Raw genomic sequence first — 20,202 nt, forward strand, 5'->3', positions numbered from 1 at the left:
AACTGACAGACAAAATGGCTGCCCTTCATTCTCAAATAGCGTAAAAATATGGTATATCAAGGTTGTGGACCCTATAGAGGTCACAATTTTTATCCGATTTTGTTGAAACTTGAAATGTAAGTTTATAACCCAAAGATCTAGGTTTTTTTCGATATTCGCGCATATTGAATTTTAATTTCCTGAATTATGGCCCTTGATTGTAGGAAAAATCACTTTCTTCTTAGCTTGTTCTCTATCCATCTCTCGAAAATGTGGGCGTATCCTGCCTGGCAGCCGCTGGTTATGGGATACAATCACTAGTTTTCTTCTAAAAGCACCATGTTAATCTCCTGATTAGTGAGCCAGTGTCATGCTCATTCACTTACCGACACCATGACTCCCTTTAAATCAAAGATAAGGTTATATTATTGAAATCTGAGTTTATATTTTTGAAATTTGGCTTTATATTATTAAAACTTGAGTTTATATTATTAAAACTTGAGTTTATATTAAAACTTGAGTTTATATTAAAACTTGAGTTTATATTAAAACTTGAGTTTATATTAAAACTTGAGAGAAAGAGAGAGAGAAATGGGCTTTAACGTCCACTCGACACAAACTAAGTCATTTCGGGACTAACATATGGTTTAATTTTATTTCAATAATTCGCTTGCGCGTAGGGGTCTTTAGCAGTGGGAGGAAACCGGAGGACCCGGAGAAAACCCACGAGGTTGGACAGGCGACCCTACTCCTTGTCACGTACAATCGGGGATTCTAAACCACGCCAGTCGACTCAATGACAGACTTTATGATACAGCGCGCGCACGCTAACCATTCAGCCATCCAACCCACCCATTAAAACTTGAAATGCTATTACCAGATATTGAGACTTGAGTTTATGTTATTGAAACTTGGGTTTATATTATCAAAAATTGAGTTTATTTTATCAAAAATTGAGTTTATATTAGTTTATATTATCTAAAATTGAGTTTATATTAGTTTATATACTATTCAAAAAAAGTAGGGGATATTTGATTTTGGGGGCATAATACTAAAATATGCAAATGACTACGAAAAAAGTCACTATAGAACCTAACAGAAGAAACATTTCCAGTTACATGTGACGCCCAAACGCACCAATAGCTACCGCATGGAATGCAGGTGATGCTTGGGATCATCATGGGGGTCCAACCCAAGATTTGCACGACTCTGACTTTGAATGTTACAGTCATTGTGGCATTGAATTCCAGGGTGGAAACATCAGTTTAATTGTTTTAGTGACCAGAAAACAAATTTTGATATGCGTCGGCTTACCCAAAATGAAAGGTTACATGCCCTTGGCATGCTACAGATCGGCACAACACAGGCGGTTGTGGCGCGGACGATGAATGTTTCTCAGTCTGTCATAAGCAGGCTATGGTCCAGATACCGTGATACACAATCTGTACAGGACAGACCACGCTCAGGTCGACCAAGGGCGACAACTCAAGCCCAGGATCGATTTATCCATACCTTTGCCTTGAGAAATCGTGTCATCACAGCAAATCAGATCAGCGCTCGTCTTCAAACCGACACTGGTGTGAGAGTGAGTGGCCAGACGATTCGGAATCGACTGCATAGGGGTCACCTTCGAGCCCGACGTCCTCGCGTGATCCCTTGTTTGAGAGATCATCTCATTCAGGCAAGACGTCGTTGGTGTAGGGATCGTCAACACTGGGATAATCGACGCTGGAGCAATGTGATGTTTTCAGATGAGTCAAGGTTCACTGTTGATTTTTTGGACAGACGTAGGAGGGTGTGGCGTCGTCGAAATGAGCGCTTCCAAGACGTTAACGTCATCAGACATGATCGATTTGGAGGTGGTTCTGTTATGGTGTGGGGAGGCATCACTGTTGCTGGAAGAACGGCTTTACATGTTGTTGCAGGGCGTGTTACAGGCCAGTACTACCGGGACAACATCTTGGCAGTCCATGTTGTGCCGTTCGCACGACGTCATGGCCGGCGTTTCATCTTCCAGGATGACAACGCAAGATTTCACAGGGCCAGGATCGTTACAGGTTACCTCCAACAACAGAACATCACCACATTACCTTGGCCAGCACTGAGTCCCGACCTCTCCCCCATCGAGCATGTCTGGGACATGCTTGGACAGAGGTTACGTCAACGTCAACAACGTCCTGCCAATGTCCAAGAACTTGCTGCTGCGTTGCAACAGGAATGGGACAATCTGGACCAAAATGACCTTAGACGTCTCATTAGGAGTATGCCACGTCGGATCAATGCTTGTTTGGCAAACAGAGGAGGATTTACCCGTTACTGACTTGGTTGTGATGCTGTGGTAACTTTGCTGTTTGACCCCGGGTATCATTTTACCCTTATAATGGTCAGTCTGTGCCTTACTTAGTCTAACGATCATTTGGAATAAATCGATGAATGTGAACTTCATTTCATTTTGTCATTTGTTTCTTCGTCAGTTTCATTAGGTGACTTTAATAACACTTAAAAATCAAATATCCCCTACTTTTTTTGAATAGTATATTATCAAAAATTCAGTTTATATTATTAAGACTTGAATTTATATTATTGAAACTTGAGTTTATATTATTGAAACTTGAGTTTAAATTATTGAAACTTGAGTTTAAATTATTGAAACTTGAGTTTAAATTATTGAAACTTGAGTTTAAATTATTGAAACTTGAGTTTAAATTATTGAAACTTGAGTTTATATTATTGTAACTTGAATTTATAATATCGATGTTTGAGTTTATATTATTTGTTTGATTTATCTGATAGAATTGATTGCGTCTGAGATACAGAAATGGTTACAGAGTGAAGATGATGCTGATTGTGACGATGAAGAAAGTGTATTTAGTACAATAACAAGTCAACTTGGTAAAACAATATCAGCTAGATTACATAACGAAAGCCAGGATGGTTAGTACCAATATATATATACAGGATTACGCTCTTTGGTCCGCTTTCACCTCATTGTCCGGAAATTTAATCATAACCTAATAGAAGTGCCATACACAAGGGTAGACATAAGGCCCCCATCACAGACTTTATTAGTATAAATTATCTAACCAACCTAGACATAAAGCATCTGTCACCACCTATCACACACAAATTATAATACACTGGACATCGTACAGGGTGGATACAATATGCCTGATTACACAGCATGTTGGAATACTCAATTGTCTCAATACTGGAAGTATTATACCAGAAGGGGGGGACGGGTGTGGATGGCTGAATGGCTAGCATAAAGCCTGTCATTGAGTCAACTGGTGTGGTTTCGAATCCCCGGTTGTACGTGGAAAGGAGAAGGGTCGCCTGTCCAGCCTCGTGGGTTTTCTCCGGGTCCTCCGGTTTGCTCACACTGCTAAAGACCCCTATGCGCAAGCGAATTATTGAAATAAAAATAAACCATATGTTAGTCCCAAAATGACCCAGTTTGTGTCGAGTGGACGTTTAACCCCATCTCTCTCTCCCCCTCTCTCTCTCTCTCTATCTATCTCTCTCTCTCGAATACCGAGAACTTAAAATAGGATGAATTTAACTGTCAGTCAGGTACGACGGCAAATATATCTGAAACAAGAACTCTAGTACAACATTTTATCCTGGGGGTTGAATCTACTTGATTTCTATTCCCTCACAATCATGAACAAGAGGGAGAGAGAAACGAGGTTTAACGTCCACTTGACACAAACCAATTTTATTTCAACAATTTGCTTGCGCGAATGGGTCTTTAGCAGTGGGAGGAAACCTGACGACCCGGAGAAAACCCACGAGGTTGGATAGGTGACCCTACTCCTTGTCATGTACAACCGGGGAATCGAAACCACGCCAAGCTGACTCAATGCCAGACTTCATGATGCAATGCACTAACCATTGAGCCATCCACCTCCACCCCCACTTCCAGTCATAAACAATGATTTTCAAATAACGAAAAGAACTGGGGACCATAGTTCTTACTACAGCATATTGATAGTAACGGGGAAAACCTGGTGTTTTGAAAACGATACTCAGACTCTTAAAGGCTCAATACCACTCTTGTTGTAACAGAATAATATGTCCCACTCTTTATTCTAGTCAACAAATTGTACTATTTTACAATATTCCAATTAACTGGTGATACAAATTTCATCTTAAAACACCTAATTTAAAAAATTGGAAAATTTCAACTAATGATTTGAAAAGCCTGAAGTAAAGCTTTTCAAATGTGACTTGGATTTAAAAATATTTTCGATTCCTCTGGACAAGTGAAATAGTATGTAATGGATAATTTACACAACAGGTAGGACACTTAAACATCTAATACTTAGAATAAGGCTATTTCTTATTTTCTGGACCTGTCAAGCCAGCAAGAGTGTTGTTGTCCCTTTAAATGGCTGTATTGAAAAACCCGGTGATTTGAAAACGATAATCAGACTCTTAAATGGCCCTATTGAAAATTCTATTGTTCTTTCTGTGAATCAGTGTCAACACCACTCCTGAAGATGAAAAACGATAAAGATCTCGGCAAGAATCTAGATCCAGTTACAGCTGAAAAAGGAACGGAAACACTGGAACGATTTCCGCAACAAGAATCTGGGAAAATTCTGCAGTATTACGATGATATGGGACAGGAAAGGTGAGCTTTAGTAACAACCGTTGGTTTATACACTGATTCAAAAACTGATTTGTTTAGTTAATGTTTCTTGTTTTTAGCGTTGAAATCCTGCAAATTAGTAACCACACACTACCAAACACAAAAACATGAGGGGGCGGGATGTGGGGGCTGTCCGAATGGTTAATGAATGCTTGTTAGATCAGAAGGTCTGTTATTGAGTCAAGTGGTGCGGTTTCGATGACAAGGAGTAGGGTATCACCTGTCCAACGGTTTCCTTCCACTGCTAAAGACCCCTACGCACAAGTGAATTATTGAAATAAAAATTGAACCATATGTTAGTCCCGAAATGACCTAGTTTGAGTCAAGTAAACGTTACGATCCATTTCTCCCTTAAGCAAAGTGCAGACTGGTTAACATAAACGGAAAAAAAAATTGGTTTAGATAATGTTTGTTGTTTATTGTTGAATTACTGCAAATCAGTAAAATCAAATGAACAAAAAAAAAAACACAATCGGGCAATTAATTCAAATTATTACAACTGGTGGTTTACAATAAAATGAAAGAAAAATCACATGATCTCAAAATTGTGGCAAACATTAAATTTAAGAAGATTGGCCTAGTTTTTTTAATTTAATAGAAGTAGGTCTGTCTTCATTTTGAATGTCGGGGTTGGGGGGTGGCTTGGATGGCTGAATGGTAAGCACGTGCGCGCTGTATCATAAAGTCTGTCATTGAGTCAACTGGCATGGTTTCGATTCCCCGGTTGTACGTGACAAGCAGTAGGCTCGTCTGTCCAATCTCGTGGGTTTTCTCCGGGTCCTCCGGTTTCCTCCCACTGCTAAAGACTCCTATGTGTAAGCGAATTATGGAAATAAAATTGAACCATATGTTAGTCCCGAAATGACCTAGTTTGTGTCAAGTGGATGTTAAACCCCATTGAAAACTCACAAGGTTGGACAGGTGATACCCTACTCCTTGTCATGTACAAGCGGGGAATCAAACCCACGCCATTTGACTCATTGATAGACCCTATAAACTAAAATTGAAAAGAAGAGTATGGGGTTGACCTAAACAGAACATTGTATTTGATGAATTTTGTGGATTATCAACTTATACATGATCCATTGTACCAGTATGTGTAACCGGTAGATCGAAGGGGGATAACTCTACTTATTTAAATTTCTATCAATGAAATATATTTTGATTTTGTTACAGTTTTATAACAGGACCACCTCCAAGTACATTATACGTGGGAACTAGACGAACTATATGTTATCTTCATAAAGAGGCTCGACCATTATGTTGTACACAATGGGGACAGGTACGTTCTATGGCATATCTTTTAACAGTTACAAATACTAAACAATTACTTACACAATAGGCCTATTTATTTATTTATTTTTTATTTATTTATCTATTTAAAGATATTTATCTATTTACAATATTTATTTATTTATTGATTTATTTATATTTATCTATTTACGATATTTATTTTTTATTTATTCATTTTTTATTTAACAATATTTTTCTATGAACGATATTTATTTTTTATTTATTTATTATTTAACGATATTTATCTATTTACGATATTTAATTATTTTAGGCGTGTGAACATTGTTTATTTTATGTTTATTTTAGGCATGTGAACATTGTTTATTTAAAACAGCTAAAGATGATCGGTGGGATCAACAGTTGATTATTCTGGTAGCAGGATATGGTAGTACAGGAATTTATAATTTTATCGTACCATTACGATCAGATTATCTTAGCGTTAATAACCTCAGTCCTATTATTCTTCTACTTGAACAAGAGTAAGTCAGACATTATTTCTATCAAATAAAACAATTTTGATCAAGTGTAAGTTTGTCATTATTTCTATCAAATAAACCAAACAGCACCACAATATTGAAATTTGAGACAGTGTGTCCTTTCCTGTAATATTTCTGAAGTATATCTCGTTAACCACTCAAGAGGAATCTTTGTACACACATAAACTTATCGTGAATTTATGCTAATCAGAAATTTCTCCTTTCAATAGTTTTTGTGTTCCACAGAAACAAATCAGACTTTTTCCATGGCAGATATAATGGGATGGTCAACCCTATTTGCTGCTCATCTTGTACATTAATAGTATTCGTGTACCTTTCAAAACATGTACAATAACATTATCTATCCCTGTACCGTCTAAAACATTTCTAATGGTGTGTGTGTGGGATCGATGATTGAGTTTGCTTGTTTATAAAAGTGGTTGGTTGGTCGATTGGTTTAACCTGTGTGTTTTAGGTCATAAGCTCTGTCACTGAGTCTGTTAAGCCAAGGCTTGTACGTGACCAGTAATATGGTCACTTATCTAACCTTGTGGATTAACACCCTGTAAGCTGTCAGAATTGAACATCCATTGACCATGTGGTCAAAGGTTACAGTTTCTAACTGTTGTGAAATTCTCTGACCTATTTTTGTAAAGGTATTAAATTAATAGTTTTGGGTATTTTTACTGTTGTAAAGGTTTTAGATTATAAGTATCGGATATTTTTATTTTTTCAGGCCGGATGTAATGTTTATTGAAACTATCGCACATTTCCCATTGGTTTATTGGATGCAGGGGAAAATGACGAAGTAAGGTTTTTATTTCTACATACAAAGTTCCTGTCTGCGCTCCTTTTCTCAAATTGAACTTTTCATCCCATAAATGCCCAGATGTAATCTTTACAGTTGGGTGATCCAACACACACGCTTTAGATCATAAGTTCTGTCATTGAGTCGGGGGATCACGTGGCTAAGTGGGTAAGACGCCGGCTCGCTAGCCTGGAGGTCAGGTGTTCGATCCCTGCATTGGCCGAGAAAGTTCATCCAGATTTTCAGGCGCGGTTTCCCCTTGTCAGTGATGCAGGACGGAGGGCCTGACACGGACAGCTGTCTAGTCGTTCAGATGGTACGAAAAACCAAGGTCCCGTGTGTACACATTGGCGTGCACGTAAAAGATCCCTTGACAGTTGGAATTCGATAAAAGAGTAGGATATAGTGCTGCTGCATGGGCAAAATTTTCCTCATATCACACATTGTATGGCGTATGCCCGTCTTCATTAGCCGAGTCAGAGCAGACCAGTAGGACGTTAAACCCCATTTCATTTCATTGAGTCAAGTGGTTTAACCATTTCTGTCTCTTGCCCTTGATTGAAGTTAAAGACAACAGATTATTTACCCTCTTTGTATCATATTTCACGACTTTACGAACCATGTTACCGTTGTTTTACAGTATTGATGATTTATTAGTGGCTGGTATAAACAAGGCTACACATCTGGTTGTTGCTAATAAGGAGAGTGATACGGACGCCAATGAAGAGATTTTAACCGATGCAGAAACAGTTGTTACTGTTCAAAAAATAACAAAGTTAGTCGTAAAAAAAATTTATTACTGAAAATTAGGAACTATTGGCACCATAAAATTCTTTTTGAATTGCAAGTAGATTTTGTAATTATCAGTAATTTGTTGACCAACGTTTTGACCAATGCCATATTGGTTGAAATTGTGCTATTAGACTAGTTCGGTTACAGTTGAGGTTAGAAAACTCTGAATGAAACATTGTACACAGAGAATCTAAGGAAGTTTAAACATGTTTTTACATAGTTTGAGGACACCTTTTTAGTTTTAGATTTATAAATTGTTTTTGTTAAATTGGTAAGAATGCCCCATGCTTAGGCTTCCTACTCAGTGTATACTCTTGAAAACATCATTTAAACTCAGTTTTTTAATAACTTCCTCACCTAAAGAAAGACTCCCCAAGATATGGGGCCCTTTTCAGTGCTCGGCTCTTGGGCGGTCCCTGATTTATTTGCCCTCAATTAACCTGTATGACAATTGCGTAAATCAGATGATAATTTTCCTAAGTTCTGGTGAATCATGTTCGTAATCGTCGTAGTTTTTATTGCCTGGCAAGCTATCTTTTTTGTGTTCTTTTTTTCAGTTTGTTTCCCTCCACAAATGTGATAACAGAATTAAATGATGCTACCAATATGAGATTTATGCAGTTTCAAGCCCACGATGCCTACTCACAGTCTATTTCTAAATTAGAAAAAGTGAGATTTTAATCATAATTTCAATCCTTTAGGCATATTTAAACCAATTTTATTACAAATAATTATTTTTATTACAATAATGATACCTTTTATTACAAATGATCTGAGTTGTGGAGTGGACGGGGGGGTGGATGGCCGATTGGTTAGCGCGTACATGCTCTATCATTAGGTCTGTTATTGAGTTGTACGTGACAAGGAGTAGGGTCGCCTGTCCAACCTCAAGGTTTTTCTCAGGGTCCTCCGGTTTTCTCCCTCTGCTAAAGACTCCTACGCACAAGCAAATTATTTAAATAAAATTAAACCATATGTTAGTCCTGAAATGATGGCTGAATGGTTAGCACCTGCGTGTTGTATCATAAGGCCTGTCATTGAATTATGGAATTATGGAAATAAAATTGAACCATATGTTAGTCCCAAATTTACCTAGTTTGTGTTGAGTGGAAGTCAAACCCCATTTCTCTCTCTCTCTCCTCCGGTTTCCTCCCACTGCTAAAGACGCCTACGCGCAAGCGAATTATGGAAATAAAATTGAACCATATGTTACTCCCAATTTTACCTACTTTGTGTCGAGTGGATGTCAAACCCAATTTCTCTCTCTCTGATTTGAGTTATCTCCCTTTTGTCTATAGTTATTCCTAACGTTTATTATTTCAGAAATTAAAACAAGAGACCAACTCCAATTTACCACATCTATTCCGTCTACCGTTTGCCTCGGGTCAGGTATTTAGTGCTGGTATGTTAGACAGATTACTGTATCAGGTAAAATATTTTAAATTATAATTTCTTCATTTTATCTTTTAAAGTAAGTGCTGGAGGATGCCACTACATGCTAGCAAAATGGAAAAGACAAACCCGAGGACAGGACAAACTACACAGACGTTTTCCCCTGTTCAATCAGCAGGTAGTCTAGTAAAAATGCAGGAGAACCGAACTACAAGACTAAGACTAACTTGCGGACAAGAAAAAAACTAAACTAACATTGTAAGCTATAAACAAATATGAAATGAAGCTAATGGATCCAGGGTTAGCTGTAAGCATCCACTGTTCTGTACGTTATTAAGAGAGATGGTGTCTTGTTTGATAATGTCTTTAGTGTTCGCAGATACAAATAAAATTTACGGTTTAAAGCAGGGCTGGGGGTAATGATAATGGTAATGGAATGTAATCGTTACATTTTTTAAGTAATGGCCATGTAATGGAAGATTTCAAAAGTAATGAGTAATGGAAATGTAATTGATTAAATTCCAAAAATCATGTAATGGGCAATTACATTTCAATTTCTTTTCATTTACATTTTATGGCACATTTAAATCTGTCCAATATAACTAGCCTCAAATTTTATAGCATCAAAGAAGTAATTTAAGTCTATCGGACACAAATCCAATTCATATAATTTTAAAAAAAGGTTTGAATTAGTTTTAATGAATTATAATAGAAATAAGAAGGCATTAAACATTTTCTTTTATTACTTTTTTGTAATGTTCATGTAAGACCTTTATTTAGACATGTAACCTGAAAAGAGGATTTCTGAAAAGATGTATATTGTAATCAGAGATTAGTGCTAATTTGCAGGCAATCACATATAGTCAATCAGTCAATCATTCTGTTTTAAAGTTCTACAAACCCTTGAAGACTGAATCATGAAATCAGTAGAAACTGACCAGAACTTGCATTTGGACTTGATTAAATTTTTTAATAGCTTAAATGCTGGGTGTCATACATGAGATTGTGTGAGCTGACTGTTTCTAGAACATCTGATACCACATGTTATAGTTAACAAACTTTCCTAGTACATGTTGTATCTTTGTAGAAAACTATAAATTGGATGAATTGGTCAACCAATGGCTGTAGAAGTTTAAATGGTGCTGAAATGAAATGAAATAGTGTTTCACATTCTATTTTTTTGCTCCAATTGGGCTAATGAAAAAGGAGGGTGCTAACTGGTTAGGTTAGGGTTGGGGTTAAAAAACTGTGTGAACGAAACTTTGTAGCTTTGGAATAATGACATACAGTTAGGTTAGAGTTAGGGTTAGAAAACTCTGTGAATGAAACTTAGTAGCTTTGGAATGACATACAGTTAGGGGCCAGATTTACCTACTTTTGGCGGCTAGGTCAAACTTAACAGTGGCCCCTAAGATACCTGTTGGTCCTAGGACAATGGCCTACTATTCTGTGATTCCTGGGACAATGGCCTACTATTCCGTGGTTCCTAGGACCATGACCTACTATTCTGTGGTTCCTGGGACAATGGCCTGTCAATAAACTATGGTAACACATATATTTGTTTTATTTTTCAGACATTTGTAAAAGGATATTTGATAAGTTTTGTGAGATTATTACTGGGTATTGACGCTGAACAAAATTCAGGACATTTATCTAGTGTGAGTATTTTAAGATATAAGAACAACACAAACTTTGTCAGTTTGAATTCAATAAAGAAGAAGAAGAAATACTGGTTTCCGAGCAAAATTGTTCCCTTCCCCCACCCTCAGTTATGGTTTTGATTCCCAAGTTGTACGTGACAAGGAGTAGGGTCGTCTGTCCAACCTTGTGGGTTTTCTCTGGGTCCTCTGGTTTCCTCCCACTGCTAGAGACCCCTACGCACAAGCGAATTATTGAACCATATGTTAGTCCCGAGGTCACGTAGTCGTGTCGAGTGGACGTTTAACCCCAACTCTCTCTCTCTCTCTCTCTCCACCCTCGGACGACATTGTACTCATAGAGAGAGAGAGAGAGAGAGAGAGAAATGGGGTTTAACGTCCACTCAACACATACTAGGTCATTTCGGGACTAACATATGGTTTAATTTTATCTACATAATTCGCTTGCGCGTAGGGGTCTTTAGCAGTGGGAGGAAACCGGAGGACCCAGAGAAAACCCACGAGGTTGGACAGGCGACCCTACTCCTTGCCATGTACAACCGGGGATTCAAAACCACGCCAGTCGACTCAATGACAGACTTTATGATACAGCGCGCGCACGCTAACCATTCAGCCATCCAACACCCCTTGTACTCATATAAATGAAAATTAACCATATGCTAGTCTCACAATGATGGTATTATTGTGTTGATATCAACCATATGTTAGTCTCAGAATTATGGTAGTATTATGTTGATATTAACCATATGTTAGTCTCAGAATTATGGTAGTATTGTGTATATGTTAGCCATATGTTAGTCTCACAATGATGGTATTATTATGTTGATATGAACCATATGTTAGTCTCAGAATTATGGTAGTATTGTGTTGATATGAACCATATGTTAGTCTCAGAATGAACAAAGTATTGTGTTGATATGAACCATATGTTAGTCTCAGAATTATGGTAGTATTATGTTGATATTAACCATATGTTAGTCTCAGAATTATGGTAGTAATGTGTTGATATGAACCATATGTTAGTCTCAGAATGAACAAAGTATTGTGTTGATATGAACCATATGTTAGTCTCAGAATGACAAAAGCATTGTGTTGATATGAACCATATGTTAGTCTCAGAATGACAAAAGTATTGTGTTGACAAGATATTAAAGCCAATTCCATTCTTTTGGAAGCCATTAACAATCTTTGAACATTTTTATTGACAGTCTGAGAACTGAACTAAATTATCTCCCTTGAGTCTTCAGTAAACCTAAATGAAATGAAATTTAATGGAGTTTAATATCCTTCTTTTCTGCAAGGATTAGGCTAATGAATACGGACAGACACTATACAGTGTGCTATGAGAAAATTTTGCAAGGATTAGGCTAATGAATACGGACAGAAACTATACAGTCTGCTATGAGAAAATTTTGCCTGAGCAACTGATATAGATATCACAGAAAATAATGAAATAATAGAATTTTGTTCTGGATATTGATGTAGACATTTTAATTTATATTTAAAGGTTCGAGTACGTCGTGCTACATTGGCCCAGTTTCCCACCTACAATGACCTCTATCAGGGGTTAAGTTCCACCACCGGGGAAATACCCATAGCTATTTATAGAACAGAGAGACGTCCTGCTTTATCCGTATCATCTTTTGATGAAAAACCTGTAAGTTAAAGTAACATGCCATTATCATACTAGAACACCTAGTACCACCTGTTATACCCACTAGAGCACCTCATACCATATCTGATTCCCTCAGAACACCTAATACCACAACTTATTCCCCCAGAACACCTAATACAACATCTTATTCCCACTAGAACACCTACTACCACATGTTATACCCACTAGAACACCTCATACCATATCTTATTCACCCAGAACACCTAATACCACAACTTATTCCCGCAGAACACCTAATACTACATCTTATTCCTACTATAACATCTAATACACATCATATTCCCACTAGAACACATAGTACCACCTGTTATTCCTACTAGAACACCTAATACCACATCTTATTACATCTAGAACACCTAATACCACATCTCTTATTGTATCACTATTTATATATTATTTCAGAAATACTACAATGGGCTATTATTGAGAACATTTTAACTTACAAATCAATGAAAACTTTTTTCTTTTCTTTTCTTTTTTTTTTTTTTACAAAATATGAGAACCTAAGTTAAAAGTTTTTAGAATAGTTGGAGTTTATTTATTTAAACATTTTATGTCTATGAAGTCATAGTGAAAGATTTCAATGTTTAGGTCTGCGAACTTTGATTTGGAGAATATTATCAATTTCCATGCTTGACAACCATTTAAAACTGTTTTTTTCAATCATACAATATATTGTTTCTTTATTTCAGTTCTCAAACAACAATACTAAAATACGCCATAACAATATTCGATCCCGTCCATCCATTCCTGCAAAGCTGTTCGTCCAACAGGATGAAGATTTTGACCAGCCGAGTGAACTGGTGTATAGTCGAATGAGAAGTTTGGATTTAAGCGATGACATTCCATGTAAGTGTTTTACTGTAGCTGGAGGCAGACCATCATATTTCAACATCCAATATTAACATTATAAGATCCCGTGAGAATCAATAGTTCGTTTCGTTTTTTATAGTTTACAATTTCGTTTCATCTATTTACTACAATAGATCAGGAAAAGTTGTTATAACAGGCGTTCTAGTTGAAGTGAGGGATTAGCCAATGAAATAGTCTGTTACGGCGAGTTCTTGGCGTCCTCTGCACGGAACTGTGGGCAAACCCCTAGAAACGTCAACACTGATTGATTAATCAATGTCTGACGTCATAGGGTCAAAAAACGCTTGTACAACTGGTCAGATCTTCGTGTTGTGTAGGACATCGAAAGTATAAAAAGAAGGAAACGAAATAAAGACCTGTATTGTAATCAGATTGCGTGAGATTGTATTTGCATCTTGCCAGCGAGAGCGTGTTTTCGAATCCCAGGTTGTACGTGACAAGGAGTAGGGTCGCCTGTCCAACCTTGTGGGTTTTGTCCGGGTCCTCCGGTTTCCTCCCACTGCTAAAGACCACTACGCGCAAGCGAATTATTGAAATAAAATTAAACCAAATGTTAGTCCCGAAATGACCTAGTTTGTGTCGAGTGGACGTTAAACCCCATTTCTCTCTCTCTCTCTCTGCCAGCGAGAGTCGGTGCGTGCACAAGCATAGAACCTGTCTCACAGCATTCTGCTTTTTTTATTTCATACCACAGGGCACACAATCGTTGCATGGCAACACTATATTTCATGAGGTCAATATTTAGATGTACTATGAATGATTTTTCAGATGAAAGTGTAGCCGAGAGAAATATTCTATCATATGTAATAGTTAATCCTTCGCCGAAACGTAAACTAAAGAACGGTGACATGATGTAAGTATTTAATAACAAGTTTAATGTCCACCCGAAACAAACTGGTTTATTTCAGGATTAACATTTTATGGTTCTTTTGGTGGGCATACGTAATACAGTGTGCTATGAGGAACATTTTGCCCGGACATTGGCACTACGGCCTACTCTGATATCGAATTCCAATTGGCAAGTGATCTTTTATGCGCACGCCACTGTGTACACAGGACCTCGGTTTTCCGTCCCATCCGAACGACTATACAGCTGTCCTTTGCTGCAACCTCGGTCCTGCACCACTGACAAGGAGGAACCAGCCGGAAATTCCCGAAGAACTTTCTCGGCCAACGCAGGGATCGAACAAGGACCTCCACATTAGCGTGCCATCCTGACTCCAGATTTATGTCAAAAAAGAACGTAAAAATGACGTAAAATTTACATTATATCAACATCATTTTCTGACGTTACGTCATTTCCTGACGTTTGCGTGTCAAGGTCTTACTCACTGAGTCACCTAGGCTCCCAGCAACTGAGACGTTACATGCGACTGGAAGACCAGCAGCTGACATCCAGTTTCTGCTACCTGCCTGTGTTCTACTTTTCAGGCAACTACTTGTGCTCACTTTCTCTAAAATGGTCAATCTAGGCGCAATTGAGAACTGATCATGCTTTATAACAATGGGGGGGGGGGGTTGGATGGCTGAATGGTTAGCAGGTGCGCGCTGTACCATAAAGCCTGTCATTGAGTCAACTGGCGTGGTTTCGAATCCCCGGTTGTACGTGACAAGGAGTAGGGTCGCCTGTCCAACCTTTAAGGTTTTCTCTGGGTCCTCCGGTTTCCTCCCACTGCTAAAGACCCCTACGCGCAAGCGAATTATTGAAATAAAATTAAACCATATGTTAGTCCCGAAATGACCTAGTTGGTGTCGAGTGGACGTTAAACCCCATTTCTCTCTCTCTCTCTTTATAACAATGATCCTTTCTATCTCTTTATCTGTTAGTTCATCTTCTGGACACCGCTGACAAGGACTGCTGTCTTGTTCGGATGGGACGAACACATTGACATGCATGTAAGAGATCCCTTGACAGTTGGAATTTGATATAACCGTAGGCCGTAGCGTAACTGTCTAGGCAAATTTAAACTCATAGCACACTGTATGACGCATGTCCGTTTCATTAGCTCTGTCGGAGCAGAACAGTAGGATGTTAAACCCCATTTCATTTTATTTTTGTTGATCTATTACAGATACGTCATCCAGCCGAGTTCCATGTTTGCTGTACCAAATAAACTTAAATGGAAATCTCCGAAAGTGCCTCGTAGAAACTTTGACAATGAATCTGATTCAACGCCTATTTTATCACGACCTACTCGCATTAGTTGGAATTTACCGGCATATCACAACAACTCTTCAAACGGCAAGAGTCCAATATCAAATGAAGAATTTGAGAAGCGAAAAAGATCTAAATCAGAATCTCAAGCGTAATGTGGATATTCTGCTGATGATGTTCGGTGGATTGAAGGCAGCTTATATAAAGAGATCTCAATCTAAAACATTGATACTGGTCATAAGAATCAGTGGTGGTTAAAGTGTGGACCATTATCCTGAGTTTAACTGGAGCTATTACTGTATTGGTCGTCACCTGGTCAAATTGTTGTGGACCATCATCCTGGAACTTTTACTGTATTGGTCGTGGTCAACAATTGGACTATAATCGTGAACTTGACTGGAACTTTTACTGTATTGGTCGTGGTCAAAATGTGGACTGACTGGAACTTTTACGGTATTGATGGTGGTCAAAACATGGATCATTATCGCCTGTTTATCTAAAGTGTTTGAAATATGAAGCACTACCGGGGGCGTTCGTCTACAACTATTACTGCCGGTAAATATTGTATCCACGATTCCATGATCTGAAATAGGTTACCACAAAGTATGTGTATTTGTTGGTGTTCACATGCTTCATTCCTGTGGTGGTTCCTTAGATGTATACTCATGGCCTTTGGGACAATGGTTGGGGTGAAGCTATGAATTTTATTTTATTTCACGACATCACATCCTGTTTTAACAACCTCGTCTCTGTATCAAAAGTTATTTAATTCTTGTCAACTGGTGTGTATGGTGTTCACGGCCAATATCAAATGTTACACACAACTTGTCAGCTAATGTTTATAGTAATCACAACCTAAACATTATCAAATGTTACACAACTTAAATTTTATCAAATGTTCAGGTTGTAACTGGTGTATATGGTATTCACAGCCTGACCAATATCAAACGTTACACAACTTGTTAACTGTTGTCATGGTAATCAAAACCTACACGGTATCAGATGTATACAACTGGTGTTTATGGTTATCACAACCTTAACAGTATCAAATGTTAGCAGTTTGTCAACTTGTAATCACAACCTATACACGATCAAATGTTAGACAACTTGTGAACTGGTGTATATGGTCTTCACAACCTGACCAGTATCAAATGTTAGACAACTTGTCAACTGGTGTATATGGTATTCACAACCTGACGTATATCAAATGTTAGACAACTTGTTAACTGGGGTTTATGGTATTCACAACCTAGCTAACTCTAAAGCAGATTCATTCAATAAACGAATATATTGAAATTACTCAATAGACCATTTTATTTGAAAAGAACATTGGTTTATTATTATGAACTCGAGTATTGGAAGTCTACACATTTGACAATCCACACACCCATAAAAGTTTTAAAAAATTATTTAGAAAAAAATGTATTATTGTTTACCAAATCACCAATAGAAGATGACACTGGCCATATGTTTTAATTGTGAGTTGACCATTCCACAATTCACAAACGGAAAGTGAAAATATTTCACGTGTATCAATATGGTATCAATATCCACTCTCCTCCATCCTCTGTTTCGCCAAAATATTCTTTACCTTAAATGCCTAATAGCTGACTAACTCTATCAAAATAATGCTGTTAGGGGTACTTAATTCCAAGACATCTGTTAGTGGTGATAGTAAAGGGTAGACTGAAGTCGAGGTGACATTGGCCAAATTGGAGTTAATTGGTTCTATAGGACTTGGTGGTTGGGATGGCCCAGTGGTCTAGAGTGCCGCGTTTCGACCTCTAGCTGGCCGGTCACCTCTGGTTTGCGGCTGTGGTTTCAAATCCCTGGTGTGAATGTATGTGGCTTGGAGATAGGGGGTGCCTTCCGGGTCCTTTAGAGGTCTATTCAGTGAATGACCCATGCGTTGTACTTGATAACGAACGGTAAATGTCACCTACACATTATTTTTATAAAATAAAAGTCTTAGGACACCGGTCTCCATTTCCAGATGAAGACTAACGGGTTTAAGTTGTTTGAAAACATATCACATACATTGAGCTGGTTGCGCGGCCCTGAGATAGGGGATTTTAAAGGATTTGAATACAAAATTAAGAAGTTTTATTCTCCCAAATATTATCAGGATTGGCCCTTTAAACACTAAGAACAACATTCCAAAGGATCTAACTAGTTAGAACAACTGCCCACATAACATTATAAGGATCGATTAACTCTCTTTTAAACGTTGATTTAACGTCAGGAAATTATGTAACGCCAGGAGAGAGAGAGAGAGAGTAGGTCATGATACAACGCGCTAATCATTCACCCCACCCCCCCGATCACTATTGATATTATCATGTATATGTATATACTCCTTATTAATATGTCTCATTAACACGCATGTTTTTTTATTATCTTATTCTTTATATTGTTTATTAAAACTAACATAAGAGATTAAAATTGTCGTATTACGTCATTCTTATAGTCTTTCAAGATGGAGTTTGTCATAATTTCCGACAAACACATCATATCGATATCGATATATAACAAATTGTTTTTATTTTTGTCTAATCCGTAGATAGAATCTAAGGTAAAGAAATTTGGTTTTAAGAGACTAAAGTTTAATCATTTCTCTTAAATTATACTTATCTTTGTTATATGGCAAAACCTGTCAATTGTGCAACTTTGTGGGATTTGGGGTTTTGTGAATAAGGACCATAATTTCAGGTTTGGTTTAGGCTGACCTACTCTGAGCGTGGGATTTTACTGTTTGAAGATGGACTCTCCAGTCAATGTATAATAACAATATTTAAAATTAATAACAATCTGGAACAAAGTTCAAAATACCGGGTACAGCTTCGGTTGATGTTTACAGTCTGGTTTATAAATATAAATATTTCTAAATAAACCCATTAATTTTTTTTAATTTCCTAGAAAAGGAGATGAAAAGCTTTTTTTATTCAAATATTATGTGTTTCATACTGTTGCTATGTAACCTTCATATTTTCATGGTAAATGGCCTGTGGGACAAAAAAACTATTTTTACTCAATTTATATAATTTTTAAAATTATTATAGAATTATTATACAGTCTATAACAAAAGTTTTTGACAATTTTGATTCGATCGAAGAATTCTAAGAGCTCGTTTGTCCTACTGAAACGGTGCACGTGCGCCTGAAGGAATATTTGAGTTTTATACGTCCACATTGCATGTTAGGTTCGTTGCTTTCACCCTTTTACAATATCATTTTAAAATTCGACAGGATTTATTTCTCTTTGGGTTCCGAAAGAACGACATCTGTCGAAATTCAGTATTCGACAAATCCCAACTTATGCAGGTATCGCCCAAGTTGAAATTTATGCAATGTTATAAATTGACACTCGGCAGATTTTTACCTCTGATGGCTTGTTCATACAAGTGTGGGGATTGATTCCTTAACTTTTTAATCGAGTGTGGTGTTATGGTATCGATGACCAAGGAGCCAATTTACTGTTCAGGTCTATTATAATTACGACTGATTAAATGTGTTCATGGTTTGTTGTTTAAATAGGAATTGACAAAAAGCATAAATAACAAAATAACAATTACTTGGCTTTTATTAGAGCGACTTTTTAACTAGACTTCTCTAGTATTCATCAGACAATCTAACTAGGCTTCCCTCCTGTTCTTCAGGCATTTGAACTAGGCTTCTCTGGTATTTTCCAGGCATCAACTAGTCAATCAACTTGGCTAGGGCTATAGTCTTCATCGGGCATTTCAACTTGGCTAGTCAAGTATTCATCGGGCATTTCAATTTGGCTTCTCTAGTATACACTACTACCCCTGTCTTCATCAACCCAGTCGGGCGGAACACTGGGACGTTAAACTCCATTTCATTTTATTTCATATTCATTGACTGTTACACAAGCCTAGTTGAAACGTTGGTATAATAAAAGCTAAGTAAATGTTATTTGGTTATTTTTAAGTATTTATGTTGATGATTTGTTGGTATGTATTGTTTTATCATCTGATTGTTTTGTATATTAGTATTTATACAATATTTCTATTTTTGTACAGTAATTAATACCATAAATAAATAATATAACAAAAATAGGAATAGTTTTTTTCTGAACGTATATTGTGGACGTATATTGTCGTTGCCTCCGTCCGTCCGTCCGTCCATAAGTGTTTGTGAACACTTTACAGGTCACAATTTTTGTACGCCCACATTTTCATGTGGACATATATTGTCGTCGCCCCTGTCCATCCGGACATCCGTCCGTCCGTCCATAATTTGTTTGTGGACACTCTACATGTCACAATTCTTATGCGATTTTGACGAAACTTGAAATATAGGTTTATCTCCAAAAGATCTCGACTGCTTTCGATATTGGCATGTATCGGATCGAAAGTTCATGGATTATGGCCCCTGATTGTACGAAAAATCACGTTTTTAGGTTGTGGACCATATAGCGGTCACAATGTTGA

General features: G+C 37.4%; 1 protein-coding gene across 3 annotated transcripts in view; it reads left to right on the plus strand.

Moving 5' to 3' along the window:
* LOC126822665 (potassium channel subfamily T member 1) overlaps positions 1-19,819 on the plus strand; it is a 77,383-nt gene extending 57,564 nt beyond the window's left edge. For 2 of the 3 annotated variants that reach the window (XM_056101106.1, XM_056101107.1), the window contains 13 exons: positions 2,773-2,913; positions 4,459-4,612; positions 5,807-5,912; positions 6,230-6,402; positions 7,136-7,207; positions 7,848-7,982; positions 8,557-8,668; positions 9,323-9,427; positions 10,966-11,049; positions 12,557-12,706; positions 13,417-13,573; positions 14,366-14,450; positions 15,670-19,819. In XM_056101106.1, coding sequence (XP_055957081.1) covers positions 2,773-2,913; positions 4,459-4,612; positions 5,807-5,912; positions 6,230-6,402; positions 7,136-7,207; positions 7,848-7,982; positions 8,557-8,668; positions 9,323-9,427; positions 10,966-11,049; positions 12,557-12,706; positions 13,417-13,573; positions 14,366-14,450; positions 15,670-15,907 — 1,712 coding nt within the window. In that variant the 3' untranslated portion in view covers positions 15,908-19,819. Of the gene's footprint in view, positions 1-2,772; positions 2,914-4,458; positions 4,613-5,806; positions 5,913-6,229; positions 6,403-7,135; positions 7,208-7,847; positions 7,983-8,556; positions 8,669-9,322; positions 9,428-10,965; positions 11,050-12,556; positions 12,707-13,416; positions 13,574-14,365; positions 14,451-15,669 lie in introns of those variants that run through there. The other variant, XM_050551657.2, reaches the window with a different exon arrangement.
* Positions 19,820-20,202: the final 383 nt, after the last annotated feature.

The sequence above is a fragment of the Patella vulgata genome, chromosome 5 (genome assembly GCF_932274485.2).
Source record: "Patella vulgata chromosome 5, xgPatVulg1.2, whole genome shotgun sequence".
Classification (NCBI taxonomy): domain Eukaryota; kingdom Metazoa; phylum Mollusca; class Gastropoda; family Patellidae; genus Patella; species Patella vulgata.